The sequence below is a fragment of the Macaca nemestrina genome, chromosome 12 (assembly GCF_043159975.1).
Source record: "Macaca nemestrina isolate mMacNem1 chromosome 12, mMacNem.hap1, whole genome shotgun sequence".
In the NCBI taxonomy this organism is placed as follows: Eukaryota; Metazoa; Chordata; class Mammalia; order Primates; family Cercopithecidae; genus Macaca; species Macaca nemestrina.
This window is the reverse complement of record NC_092136.1, coordinates 12,558,549-12,572,378: the sequence shown is the minus strand read 5'-3', so window position 1 is coordinate 12,572,378 and position 13,830 is coordinate 12,558,549. Positions and strand designations below refer to the sequence as shown.

At 56.4% G+C, this 13,830-nt stretch overlaps 1 protein-coding gene across 1 annotated transcript; it reads left to right on the top strand.

Moving 5' to 3' along the window:
- Nucleotides 1-2,786: 2,786 nt before the first annotated feature.
- On the top strand, nucleotides 2,787-12,591 carry SAXO4 (stabilizer of axonemal microtubules 4). The gene is made up of 14 exons (XM_011720378.2): nucleotides 2,787-2,915; nucleotides 3,471-3,607; nucleotides 4,004-4,121; nucleotides 4,348-4,501; nucleotides 6,326-6,454; nucleotides 6,977-7,040; nucleotides 7,409-7,521; nucleotides 7,953-8,012; nucleotides 8,133-8,219; nucleotides 8,556-8,669; nucleotides 8,753-8,847; nucleotides 11,442-11,606; nucleotides 12,160-12,243; nucleotides 12,474-12,591. The coding sequence occupies exons 2-13, from the start codon at nucleotides 3,499-3,501 to the stop codon at nucleotides 12,227-12,229; spliced, it is 1,278 nt and encodes a 425-aa protein (XP_011718680.2). The 5' UTR covers nucleotides 2,787-2,915; nucleotides 3,471-3,498; the 3' UTR covers nucleotides 12,230-12,243; nucleotides 12,474-12,591.
- Nucleotides 12,592-13,830: the final 1,239 nt, after the last annotated feature.

Genomic DNA, 13,830 nt, shown 5'->3' with positions numbered 1-13,830 from the left:
TGCTAGGTAGACACGGTTACCCCTGCCTACAGGTACAGAAACAGGCTCGAAGAGAGGAAGCCCCGAGTTACCCACAGCAAAAGCAGGTTTTGAACTCGGGCTCCCACAGTGAGCTTTCTTTTGCTACATCTGAGATCCTTCCTAAACTGTGGGCTCTCTGAGGCCAGGGCCATGTGGATTTCCTGTTTATAACCCTTGGGCCCAACCCTTTGCCTAGAAGGCAGTGAGTACTCAGAAAGGCACCTCTCTCCAGGGCCTTTCCCTAACTCTTAGATGGCACCTACCGTGTGCCAGGTACTGGGCTAAATGCTTCGTGCGTGCCACAACCCTGCAGGTAGTTAGCATTATTATACTCATTCTCCAGAAGGGGAAACGGAGGCACAAGGACCGTGCACTGTCTTGCAGTTATCTAGTGGCAGAGGCAGGACCCACACCATCTGGCTTCAGAGTCCAAGCTCTTGCTCGTAGCCACTTCTCCAGGCACACTTAGAGGAGGGCCCCTCTCTCCCTTCACCCTGTGAGCACCTCACCTGTGGTGGTCTCACCCTTTGTGCTTCATGTGTGGAGCTCACATGAGCCTCTGTAGTAGACTGGGAGCAGCTTGCCGAAGGGCAGGGCTGTGTGCACTCACTCCTGTGTCCTTGCCCCCTGTGATCCCTGAACAGAATTGTTAGTCTGGAGGGTAGGTGCCAAACGTGCTTCAGCTTGCCTTCCCATGGGGGGTGGGTGAGGACCTCCACCCTGGCAGACCAGGTCGCTACAGGATGAATGCGGCAAGGGCATCTCCTGGGTGAGGAAAGGAGATGCCTCCTTTCCCTTTATTCAGCCTTCATTCATCCCTCACTCTCCCCTGAGAGCAGGGGTGCTCTGGAGCCAGCTCCACCGGCTTCCAGGAGAGCTGAAGGCGAAAATTCCAGGAAATCAGCGAGCTGGTTTTTAACTCTGCCATTGTTAAAAATTAAATTACTGGCTGAGCGCTGTGGCTCATGCCTGTAATCCCAGTACTTTGGGAGGCTGAGGCAGGCAGATCACTTGAGCTCAGGAGGTCGAGACGAACCTGGCCAACATAGTGAAACCACATCTCTACTAAAAATACAAAAATTAGCTGGGCGTGGTGGCGGGCGCCTGTAATCCCAGCTACTCAGGAGGCTGAGGCAGGAGAATTGCTTGAACTGGGAGATGGAGGTTGCAGTGAGCTGAGATCGTGCCACTGCACTCCAGCCTGGGAGACAGAGCAAGACTCTATCTCAAATAAATAAATAACTTAAACCTGCAATTTAATGAATTATATTAAAAACCAAAACTACATACCTAAAATTCATCACCCCTTAATTATGTGAGTACATTTTTCTATTATTTGTGCTGTCGAGGTTACTTATGCCCATTATGTCTGCATGATGGAACTACTCCTGTACAGTGCTGAACGGCCTCCCCACGTCCCAGTTCAAAGACAATTGTAGTGGTGGTTTGAAAGCAGCCCTGATGGGACTATTGACATCACAGAAATTGGCAAATGCTACAAAGTAGGGCTATCCCACCCCACCCAGAGATCCAACTGTTACACCATTTACAAGCCCGAAAGCCAATTTGAGGCAAACAGGCTGTCACGGAAGAAGCTTGTCACTGTGGAGTTTGCGCACTCAGATTTGAGTCCAGGCTCCATCTCCACCCACTGTGGGGCCTGGGCTGCTTGCCCTTGAGCCTCACCTTTCCTATCTGCAAAATAAGGCTGAAAGTACAGCAGTTTTTACAAATTGAGCATTTGCCGAGTGTGGTGGCTTGTTCCTGTAATCCTGGCAACTCAGGAGGCTGAGGCAGGAGGATCACTTGAGGCCAGGAGTTCAAGACCATCCTGAGCAACATAGCAAGATGCTGTCTCTACAACAAATAATAAATAAATAAGCAAGTCAGGCATGGGGGAACACACACCTGTAGTTCCGGCTACTTGAGCGTCTGAGGCAAGAGGATTGCTTGAGCTTAGGAGTTGGAGGCTGGACTGAGCTATGATGGTGCCTCTGCACTCCAACCCAGGTGACAGCACAAGATCCTGTCTCTCTTAAAAAAAAAAAAAAAAAATGAGCATTTACTACCTGCCAGGTACTGAATCCATGCTCTTGCTAAATCTGCCAGCAGCCCTGTGAGGTGGGTGCAGTCACATCTCTTGTGAAGACGGGGATATGGGGGCGTGAAGAGGATAAGTACCTCATCAAAGGTGACAGATCGGATTTGAACCGCACTCTTAACTGCTGCAGTTTATTGGCCCTACAATAATAGTGCCCAGTTCAGAGGGTGGTTTGGGGGAGTACACAACGTAATGTGTGTTAAAGGGCTTAGCACAGATGTGGCTCCAGCGGAACGTAGTAAACATTGATTTACCGCGAGGCAGAAGAGCGGGATCCAGATCCACCCACGTTTGAATCTCAACTTGGCTATTTTCTGATTGCGAGATCTCTGGAGTCAAGTCACTTTGCTTTTCTAAGCCTCATGTTCCCCCAGTGAAAATGGGGATAATCATAGCTACTGAAGAGCTGCTCAGAGGACAGAGATAGAGGATGTAAAGTATCTGCCGAGTAGTGGGTACTTTATGGGAATGAGTGTTCGGGATTATCTGTTATTTTATGTCATGCAGACAGCAACTCTTCCCAGCCCTGTGGAGGAGGCCAGAGGTGGGGGCTGGAGCCCTGGAGGCAGGGCCTTGCTGGGGCAGCTCCTGACCCTCCCCTCCTGGCCAGGTCAGTCCCTCAGTGGGCCCTGGCCCTAGAAGGGCTCAGAGGCCTGGGGACGCTGTTGCTAGGCACCAGTTGCTAGGCTACACATTGTTTCTCCTGCTTGGCCACCTCCAGGAGGGCTGGCTTCTCTGCAGAGCTCTGCCTCCTGCAGCCTCTCCCTGACCTCAGAGCCTCTGCAGAGGAAAGGTGAGGGTGGGGCCGCTGTGGTTGGGCCTTGGGGAGAGCGGAGCCAACTCCCAGGGGAGGCAGGCAAGGCCAGAGGCAGGCAAGGCCATGGGAGCTGAGGGAGAGAGAGGAGCCGGGAGCTGGGAGTGAGCGTCCCAGCCTGACTTCTTGGGTGGGAGCCAAGAATTCCCCAGATAGCGGGTTGTCGGCTCATTCATTCCAAGAGGTGGATATGTAAGGTTCAGGTCGGGGGCCGAGGAGTCAAATATCTAGGTCTGAATCCCGGCAGTACCACCTATTATGAGCAAATCCTTTATCTCTTTAAACCTCACTGTCCCCGCGGTAAATGGAGACAGGAAGAGTTAATAAGAAGGTGTGGGAAAGTGAGAGGAGACACGAGGACTCTTGGGATAAGTGTGGATGATCAGTTTCGCCCTCAGTTTAGGGACGTGGGAGCTGGGGCAGAGAGACAGAGGCCTGGGAGAAGGGGCCAGCTGTGTGGGGGCGCAGATCTTTGCCCCATGGGCTTCTAAGCTGGGCTTGGGACCCACGAGGCTCCCCGTGCTTCCTTTTTAGGCCCCCCGGGGCCCTGCCCCACAGCATCATGATGGGGAAACTTCCCCTGGGGGTCGTCTCCCCTTATGTGAAGATGAGTTCGGGGGGCTACACGGACCCCCTGAAATTCTACGCCACCAGCTACTGCACAGCCTACGGTGAGGGCACCTTTGCGCAGCAGCTTCCCCCAGGACAATGGCGGGAAGGGAGGGGCTCTCTCTGAGGGAGGAGCAGCCCCTCTGGCTGTCACACTGCAGAGCAACCTGTCACGCTGAATCCGTCTGTCCCCTGAGCCCGGCCCCGCTGCTCCCTTCTCCAGTTCTGTCCCTGCAACCCTGTCACTGTGATTCTGCCACACCGACCTTGTCCCCAGCCCACCCACTCCATTTCCTGCCATCAGTCCTGAAAGGGCAGGCTTGCAAAGCTCCTGCCCGTGGCTCTGAGCCCTCTCCTGTCACTGGGACCCCTGTGCCCCTCGGAGGACGCTGGCCCTGCCTGGGAAGCCCTGCCTGTTTTTGACCTTGGGGTCTGTCTTCTCGTTGCCCCTCTGGCAGGTCGAGAGGATTTCAAGCCCCGTGTGGGCAGTCACACAGGCACCGGCTACAAATCAAATTTCCGGCCCGTGGTCTCATGCCAAGCCAGTCTGGAGGCCTTAGACAACCCGGCCAGGGGGTACGGTCTGTACGGCTCCTTCCCAGCCCCTGCCCTGCTCATCAGACCAACTCCAGGCTCCGTGAATGGGGACCCTGAGCTTTGCCTGGCCTAGGCTGGGGGTCCTGGGTGACACAGGGCACGGCCAACCCCTGAGTCATCTGTGGGAGGGTGCAGGGAGGAAGGTAGCTCCTGAGCAGAGGACAGAGGCAGGCGGCCTGGGGTTCTAGCTCCTCCTCACCCTCAGGGAACAAGCCCAGGACCATTTCCAGTCTGTGGCCAGCCAGAGCTACCGCCCCCTGGAGGTGCCTGACGGCAAGCATCCCCTGCCCTGGAGCATGCACCAGACCAGCTCAGGCTACGGGCGGGAGAAGGCCAGTGCAGGTCTCCCCACCAAGGAGGTCAGTGCTGGGCCAGGGCTAGGAGAGGGAAGCCTTAGGGTAGGGTGGGGCTAGGGCTGCACTGCCAACAGTTGGTCAAGGTGGGGGTGACAGGGCATGGAGCAGCCACATTGTAGGGATGGGGGCCACTCATCTTTCTCCCCTTTGTCCTCATCCTTGTCCCCACCATTCCCACCACCTCCATTCCCTGCCCCAGCCCCACCATTACCTCCGCCTCCATTTCCATCCCCATCGCTGTCCCATTCCCATGAGCCTCACACTTCCTTCCACACCTGCAAGCCCCATCACCGTCCCTACCACCACCACTGTCCCCTACCATCGACATCCTCACCCCATCTTTTTCCTTTCTTTTTTGTGAGATGGAGTCTCACTCTGTTGCCCAGGCTGGAGTACAGTGGCACGATCTCGGCTCACTGCAACCTCTGCCTCCTGGGTTCAAGTGATTCTCCTGCCTCAGCCTCCCCAGTAGCTGGGATTACAGGCATGTGCCACCACACCCAGCTCATTTTTTGTATTTTTAGTAGAGACAGGGTTTCACCGTGTTAGCCAGGATAGTCTCGATCTCTTGATCTTGTGATCCGCCCGCCTCAGCCTCCCAAAGTGCTGGGATTACAGGCATGGCCCCATCTTTTTCATTTCTGTCCTCATTATTACCACCCTTCTTATCATCAGCACCACCACCAGAATGGACACTCATTCATTCATCCCGCCAGTATGTTCTGAATATCCTCCTTCGTATTTGAAGATGATAAGAGCTGGTAGAGTGCGGGGTGGGATGGGTGGTAGGAAATATAACGGGGAGAAGCAGGGAGGAAGAGAAGTGAAGGAATTGCAGGCCAGGCATGATGGCTCTGAAGTGGGCAGATCACTTGAGGTCAGGAGTTCGAGACCAGTCTGGCCAACATGGAGAAACCCCATCTCTACTAAAAATACAAAAATTAGCTGGGAGTGGTGGCATGCACCTGTAATCCCAGCTACTTGGGAGGCTGAGGCAGGAGAATCGCTTGAACTCGGGAGGCAGAGGTTGCAGTGAGGCTGAGATTGCCTGGGCAATGGAATGAGACTTGGTCTCAAAAAAAAAAAAAAAGGGCAGGCACAGTGGCTCGCACCTGTAATCCCAGCACTTTGAGAGGCCAAGTCGGGTGGATCACTTGAGGCCAACTGCTGGTGGGCCAGCCTGGCCAACATGGTGAAACCCCAACTCTGCCAAAAAAAATACAACAAACTCAGCTGGATGTGGTGGCTTGCGTCTGTAGTCCCGGCTACTTGGGAGGCTGAGGCACAAAAATTGACTGAACCCGGGAGGTGGAGGTTGCAGGAAGCTGAGATCACGCCACTGCACTCCAGCCTGGGCAACAGAGCAAGACTCTGTCTCAAAAAAAAAAAAAAAAAAAGTAATAAATAAGAAGTGAAGGAGTTGCACCTGCAAATCAGGAGGGTTGGGAAAGAGCTTGCTATGGAGACACTGGACAAAGACTTGAGGGAGGCCAGCTCCTCCAGATGCAGCTGTCTGAGGGAGGAGTGGCCCAGGCAGTGTCAGCAGCGAGTGCAAAGGCCCCGAGGGGGGCACAGAAAGGAGATGAGCAGCTAGAGCAAGGTGAGGCACTCAGGTCCTTGTGGGCCACCAGGAGGACGTGGAATTCCCTGTGAGCATGATAGGAAGGCTGCAGAGCTCTAAGCAGAGGAGGGAAGCACAGGTTTCATTGTGAAGGGACCCCCTCTGGCTGCTCTGCAGATACTGTACTCTGTAAAGGTCAAGGGCAGAAGCAGAGTCAGGCAGTGACTGCCGCCCCCTCACCTGTAATTGGCCCTTCTTCCTTCCAGGTCCGGAAGGTCCATTTTGACACCCAGGAGCATGGGCCCCAGGCCATCACCGGGCTGGAGCCCAGGGAAGTGCCCCTGCTCCACCAGCAGCAGGGCCAGGGCCCGCTGGAGCGGGAGAACTTCCGATATGTGAGTGGCAGCCTGGCTAAGGTCTTCGGGGTGGGGCAGAGGGGCCACATCTGCCTCCTCCTCCCACCTCAAGAAAAGTGTTGCACCGACTCATCCAAGAAGCCAGCTCAGTGTGAGCTCAGGGCGCCAAGAAAGACGGGAAAACAAAGGATTTGATATTGGCTATTTCCAAAATAGCATCAATGTGACTTCTCGCCTTTTAACGCTCATCCTCTTCCCCCAGCCTTCCTCCTCTCGCTCACAGCCCCTCCTGATCTCGGTCCCTCTGGGCCCCCCGCTCATTACCAGGAGTCTGGTGTGGGGTGTGACGTGGTATTCATAGTCACAGGGGCACTGTGCTCTTATGCTGAAATTCCTGGCCCTGCGATGCCCCACCCCAGAGAGACTTGTGTCCAGGGTGCTGTAGTGGCCCACACAGGCCTCCTCAGAGCACAGATAACCGAGGCGCCACTCCACTGCCGCCGCATGCCTTTGGGGCCCTGGTGGGCCGGTGCCGCCATTCTTCCAACCTCTGTGTTCCAGGGCCCACGCTTCATGACTTCGGAGTACAATTCCAAGTATCTCAGGGAGCCTCTAGACCAGCCAGGTAGGCCCTTCCAATCCACCTCCCTACTTCCTGCCCCAGGGGCCCTGGAGCTGGCTTAGGACTAAGAAGGCACCAGTGGAAGAAAGAAGGATGCACAGGTGGCTGCGGGGAAGCGCCTCTCCCAGGCTGACCTCGGTGCCTTGGGCCTCTCAGGAGGGCGGCTTGGCTGGTGCATGCCCTTCCTGCTGCTCCCTCTCCTGTCCTCTGGCCTGGACTCTGGAATCCTCGCCCTGCCACCCACGATCCTCATGGCACAGGTCTCCAGGATCTTGGGATCCACTCGCTCCGCACCTGCTGGGACACTGAGCCTCTGGAGGACACGCGGGGGGCCAGGTGGCCTGGCAGCACATGAGACATTTCCTTTGCAGATTTCTTGCAGAAGAACTCGATCGGCGCCAAGGAGGGGAGCAGCTTCACCAAAGAGTCCCGCCAGAGCCCCATTGTCTTCCAACCACCCTCACAGGCCCTCCCTGGGGACCCTGTAAGTCGGCTGGGCTCCTGCTAGAACTTTAGGGGACTTGACGCCCTCCAGTCTCAGGGTTCCTAGCTTTCCTAAAGAATGTGAGCTGCAGAGCCCTTTGTTCAAGCACAAGATGAAAGAGCTTAGGTGAAACCCACTGCTTTGGTCCAGTTCCCCCGTTTTATAGATGAGAAGACTGAGGTCCAAAGAGATGAAGAGGTGTAGCCAAGGTCATTCAGAGTTCAGACAAGAGCCCTGGCCTGCTGGTCCCATTCAAGGTCATGCCTTCCCCTGTCTTCTCCCCAAACACTTCCCTTTTCTCAGTGATGCCCATTTGAGCTGAGTTCTCCTCTGTGTTCAGCACAGCAGGGGCCTGGAGACAGAGTGGGTGGGAGCCGCCGGGGCCCAGCCTGCCACTGGGGAGCTGACATCCTCTGTGGGCCTCTTTCCAGGCCCTCCTCCCAGGCCAGAGTGTCACCAAGTCTGACTTCCTCCCCAAGACTCACCTGCACGTAAGCTGAGCTAGGGGGAGGCTGGGGACCGCCTGGCAGGGAGCAGTTAGAACATGGCTCTGGAAGGTGGTGGGGGAAGCAGCCACATCCTGGTGCCAGTGGCTGCTTTGCTCCCTCCAGGGAGATGAGTTCCTACCTGTGTTGGCCAGAGGCTCCAAGTGGGAAACAGCCTTCAGCCGAGGGAATGAAAGGATTCTGAACCCCAGAGTGAGTGGCCTTGGCTCCTCGCTCAGAGGAGGGAGGAGACAGGGAGGTTTCTGGGACGAGGTGGCATTTGGGTCAGGCATTGAGGAATGGGAAGAATTAGAATATTTGGGGACGTGGAGGTAGGGCCCCAGGTGGAGGGCGAAGAGAGACTGGGCCTTCCTGGGGGCTGGAAGACGAGGGGTGTGGTCTGAAATAGACTTGACTGGAAGGGGAAGGGAGGGTCGCTGGGGCTGGGGACAGGTCGCAGCTGTGTGTGCCTCTGCCTGCCCCCTCTCCATCCCTGCTGCCTCAGCCTGGCCACCTCAGCCTCCCTTCTGGTGGCTCTGTCCCCTGCAGGTGCCCCCTCCCTGCCCAGAACCCAGCAGCGTGAGCCACCAGCAGTTCCAGCCACTTCATCGGATGCAACAGACAAATGTTGCCCTGCTTGGCCGGGAGACTGTGGGGAAAAAGGTGAGACCTGCTACACCCAACCTCCACCCCCAAATCCCCACCCCTTCTGACCTGACAATTCTCCTGTCTACCCCCTTATGCAGGAGCCCACAGGGTTCAGCCTTAACAACCCTATGTATGTCCGGAGCCCCTGTGATCCTGACAGGGATCAGCGATACCTGACCACCTACAACCAAGGGTGAGGTCCGCTTCCTGGTCCAAAGCTGAAACCATTTGAGAAAGAGACTGAGACTCTTTAAGTAATGAGGATAAGTAATGAGCTCACAGCCTCGTGGAGAAGATCAACGCTGAGTGAATGTGGGTTCCCCAGAAGCAGACCCTAAGCCAAGGATTGGAGTGCAAGCACATTATTAGGCAGTTATTAGGCGTGTGGGAGTGGAGAAGTGGGATGAGGGAGGGAAGGCAGTAATAACGAGCATGTTACTAAGCCAGCTATTCCACCGGGAAAACTCTAGAAAACAGTGTAAAGCACACAACTCAACTACCCCAGTCAAAGGTGAGAAAGCTGGGGTATTTATACCCCCACATCCATCAGTCATTGGTTAAAGGTTATCCTCAGGCAACATTAAATCCCAGGTGCCTCCTTGCTCAGGCAAAGCAGGTTCTAGCATCCCAAGGGTAGCTTTCCCACAGATATGCAGTACAGGGCATTGGTGGCCAGGCTGGTGGACATGGAAAGAACAGGGGAGATTGAGGGAGTCTGGAGCAGCAGCATCTGCTAAGACACTCCATCCAGCCAATGGTTGGTGGGCTCAAAGCTCCCTCAGAAGGTAAATTCTGTGCTTTGCATTCCCTGGATGAAGAGTGACTGTCCTGGGCATCAGGGAGGGCTTCCAGGAGGAGGTGGCCCCAGAGCCATGGGGAAGGCTTCTGGGGCCAGGACTGGGTGGGGAGAGCATTATAGGAATGGTATAAAGGAAGTGTAATTCTTCTTCTTCTTTTTTTTTTTTTTTGATGGCGTTTCACTCTGTCGCCCAGGCTGGAGTGCAATGGCATGATCTCAGCTCACCGCAACTTTCGCCTTGTGGCTTCGAGTGATTCTCCTGTCTCACCCTCCTGAGTAGCTGGGATTACAGGCATGTGCCACCATGCCCAGCTAATTTTTGTATTTTGAGTAGAGATGGGATTTTGCTGTGTTGGCCAGGCTAGTCTTGAACTCCTGACCTCAAGTGATCTGCCTGCCTCGGCCTCCCCAAAGTGCTGAGATAACAGGCGTGAGCCACCGTGCCCTGCCAGGAAGTATAATTCTTTTTTTTTTTTTTTTTTTTTTTTGAGACAGAGTCTCGCTCTGTTGCCCAGGCTGGAGTGCCGTGGCACGATCTCCGCTCACTGCAAGCTCCGCCTCTGGAGTTCACGCCATTCTCCTGCCTCAGCCTCCCGAGTAGCTGGGACTACAGGCGCCTGCCACCAAGCCTGGTTAATTTTTTGTATTTTTAGTAGAGACAGGGTTTCACTGTGTTAGCCGGGATGGTCTCGATCTCCTGACCTCGTGATCTGCCCGGCTCCAGGAAGTATAATTTTTCAGACAAACTCCTCTAAGCCAGGAAGCGCAAGCTTTCCTCACAGTATCAGTCATCTGTGTCCACCCTGCTTCCTCTCCAACTCCTGGTCCTCCAAGGTGTCCCTGCAACCTCCCTGTCTCCTCAGGCTCCCCCTGCCCCACCCCCTGCTCCAGGATACCTCCCAGAATCCATTCATGGAACAGACTTTAACTGAGCCCTGACTGGGTGCCAGGGCCTGCTGCAGGCCCTGGGAATGTGTGTGCAGCTCCTGCCCTACGGAGCTCAGACCTCAGCACGGGAGGGGGCATGCATGTGGCTGCGGTCAGTTAGTGAGAGCTGTTAGGTGATGGGCAGGGAGAAAGGGATCGGGAGGGCTGCAGTGGGCACGGGTCAGATTTGAAATCGGTGGCCTTGAGCAGGTGACGTTTGAATTGAGACTGAAAAGAGGGGAGGGCGGTGACCTGGAGGAGCAACAGAGAGTCTGAGCTGGAAGGGCCGCTGGTTGTCCTCTGGCCTAACCCCTGAGGCTCAGAGGGGAGGAGCAGTGCTTGCGCCTCGCACAGCTGACTCGCTGCACAGTGGCTGCTCCAGTTCCCACGGAGGTGGGGGGAGGGCCAGAGGCTCAGTCTGGGTGTGAGGGCAACGATGTTCCGACCCCTTCTTAGGCAAACATCTCCTCCTGTGGCTCTGGCAGAGACCAGCTCCAGCCCTCTCTGCTGGGTCCTTCCAGCCTGTCGTGTCCTGTCGTGTCCTGAGCTCCTTCTGGCTGTCAGGCACACTTGCTGGTGCTTTCTGGTGCGCGCAGGGCCCCAGGATTGTCATCACCGATTTCTGCATTGATCTGTCTGCATCCCCTCTTCATAAGTTCAAGGGTGGGACCCCCATCTTACTTGTGTTTGCACCTTCCGGACCTGGCTGTGCTCAGTTAAATGGAAGGAGATGGAAATGAAATGGAAGGAAAGTTAAGTGCCTAGAGAAGTGGATGAGACGGGGTCCCCACCCCAAGGTGCTGGCAGGCCAGGGACAAGGGCGTCACTGAAACTGTCCTTTTACACTCCAAAGAGTGTTTCAGCGTCAGGCAGAGGGCAGGGCAGGCTTTTCGAGTAAGGCTTCACCCAGTGGACGTGGGCTTAGGGAGAGTCAGACGAGGAGGACAGCATGAGCAAAGGCGGGGAGGTTGGGTGATCTGAGGGCCGATGGAGAGGGGCAGGAGGGGCTGCAGAGGTGGGCAAAGGCCAGATTCCAGCCAAGGACCCCTCCTCTCCTCCAGGTACTTCGAGAACATCCCCAAAGGTCTAGACCGGGAAGGCTGGACTCGAGGTGGCATCCAGCCCCAGATACCGGGAGGCTACGCCCTCAGCCAGCCAGTCAGCTGCATGGAGGCCGCCCCCAACCCCACGGAGAGCCTGCGGCACCTGCATCCCCACGTGGGAAGGTGGCACTCCCCCCAGCTCTGTTCCTTCTCCCTACCCCTCATCCAGGCCCTGAGCCACGTCTTTCTCTTCCTCTCCTCTCTTGCTGTTAGTCTGGTTCATTCCTATGAGAGGCCCATCTCCTCTGGCTGGCTCTGGCGTCCCTTCTCCTGCCAGCACTGACTCCTCTCCTCCTCTCCGTCCAGTGACCCCTCCCTCAGATGTCTCCTCCTCCTTCTCCTGCCCCAGTACCCCAGGCCAGGAGGGCTGGAGGGGGAGGATCTGAGCGAGGGGCTCTGGGGTGGTTTGGATCCAGAGGGGGATGGGGGGACGGATCCAGAGATGAATGGACTGTGGTTCCGCCTCACTCAGCTCCTTTCTGCTCAATTCAATTCCTCAGAAATTACATTTATACCAACAAATGCCCAGAGTTGGCAGGCAAAGAATGTCTGTGGCTTGGCTGCCCTGGCTGAGCCCTGGCTGTGCTCTCTCAGGGAGGGTCAGGCAGAAGAGAAGAAGACAAGGTCCATCCTTGCCTGCCAACACCCCCAACACTCTCCTCTTGCCTCCCTGCAGAACCCTGACCTCAGCCGACCCCTTCTACCGGGACGCACCTCACAGCAGCCGCTTCATGGCACACAGCTGAGCCCTGAGCCCTTGGTAAGGGGCTGGGGACTCCCACACTCAGCTGCTCCCGGTCTGTGGGCAGCCATTGTGGGCCAGCCCTGCCTCCCCAGCCCTGGGTTAAGCCAGTGCTGCCTGGGGACCCCCGCTTCTGAGTGGGGGGTGTGAGATCAGGGGGCCTCTCAGAACCTCTTCTGTGCCAGGCAAGCACACAGAAACACCCCAGAGCCCCTTGCTCAGGCTTCGCCTCTGCTTCTCCTCCACAGGTTTGTCAACCCTGGGGCACAGGAGCCAGGCTATTGTCTGTACCCCCACTCGATCCCCCAGGGGGGCGCCCCCGCCCGGCTACTTTCCTAATGAAATAAACAGCATTGAAGCAGAGAAGTGTGACATCACTATCAGGGTGGCTGGAAAAAGGAGGGGTCAGCTGGGGCAGTGGGTGCAGGGGTGGAGGAGCTGGGCCAGATTTGGAGTCGGAAGGGCTTGGCTGGAACCTCTGAAGAACCATGACACGATGGATGGGCACTTCATTCTCCCGACTCAGTTTCTTGTCCTTTAAAGGGTCCTTTATGGCCCGTGCTATTTGGGAAAGTACTTGGTCAAGTGTGGGTGGAACAACCCCAGGGGAGGGGCCGGTGGGCCAGAGAAGGGGAGGGAAGCAGACTCAGGGCAAGGAGAAAGAGGAGAGTCTCGGACGCATGGCCACCTGGACACCGACACGACGCGGGGAGCTGATCACAAAGGCTGGTGCCACTCTCCCTCCCAGCCAAGGTGACCAGAGCAGGGCGGCCTGTTTGTGAGAAAGAGAACAAGCTGCCCCTTACATGTCCCAGGTGAGCGCAGGCCCTGATGAGCCAACATCCTGCACGAGAAGAGAAGGGTGTCTCTTCCTCCAGATGTTGCAGCCTGACATAGGCCCTCAGCCTGCAAGACTGAGGGCCAGCATCTGGGCCAGCTCTCAGCACCTTTTGTCACCTCAGCCAGGTGCATTTGTGCAGTGCACAACACTACAACTGTATGCCGTGGCCCTGCTAGCACCAGCTCCTTATAAATGAGGAGTGTGGACCAGAGAGGGTGCGTGAGCTGCTCAGGGTCACACAGGGCAGAAAGGCAGCAGCAGCGCTGGGTTGGGGGTGTCCCCTGTGCCTTGCATCCCCGTCTGGGCATGCAGAGGGGGTGTCTTCCGACCCCTTGCCTCCACTTGTGCTCCTTAGTGGAGGTCTGTGGAGCAGTGCTGCTGGCCCCAGAGCCTGGCCGTACCCAGCATAGTCTTGAACGGCAGGCCTGGGGACTGTCCACAGCCTGGCTGGGGCTCCATGTGGGCTGTGGGTGGCTCCAGCTGGTCCCAGCGTGGGAGGAGGGAAGCAGAAGACACAGAGTCTCAGAGCCAGACTCAGGACCCAGTGACAGCCCAGACTGTGGGTGGCGACCTGCCAGTCCATGCCCCAGCAATAGGAGTGAGTCACCAAAGGGACTGGGCTGGGCCCCAGCCATGGCCATAGTAAGGTGGAGAGTGAGCGAGTGCGGGATCAGCCAGCCTCTCCCTGCCCAAAGACACACACACACACGCACTCAACACAAAAGCACACGCAAATACAAACACGCAAGTGCACACAGACCCCT

Bases quoted from the DNA above. Each gene is read 5' to 3' on its own strand.
- SAXO4 (XM_011720378.2), top strand. From the start codon at position 3,499: ATGATGGGGAAACTTCCCCTGGGGGTCGTCTCCCCTTATGTGAAGATG. The intron at 3,608-4,003 runs GTGAGGGCACCT...CCCCTCTGGCAG, and splicing joins CAGCTACTGCACAGCCTACG to GTCGAGAGGATTTCAAGCCC. The intron at 4,122-4,347 runs GTACGGTCTGTA...CCTCACCCTCAG, and splicing joins TTAGACAACCCGGCCAGGGG to GGAACAAGCCCAGGACCATT.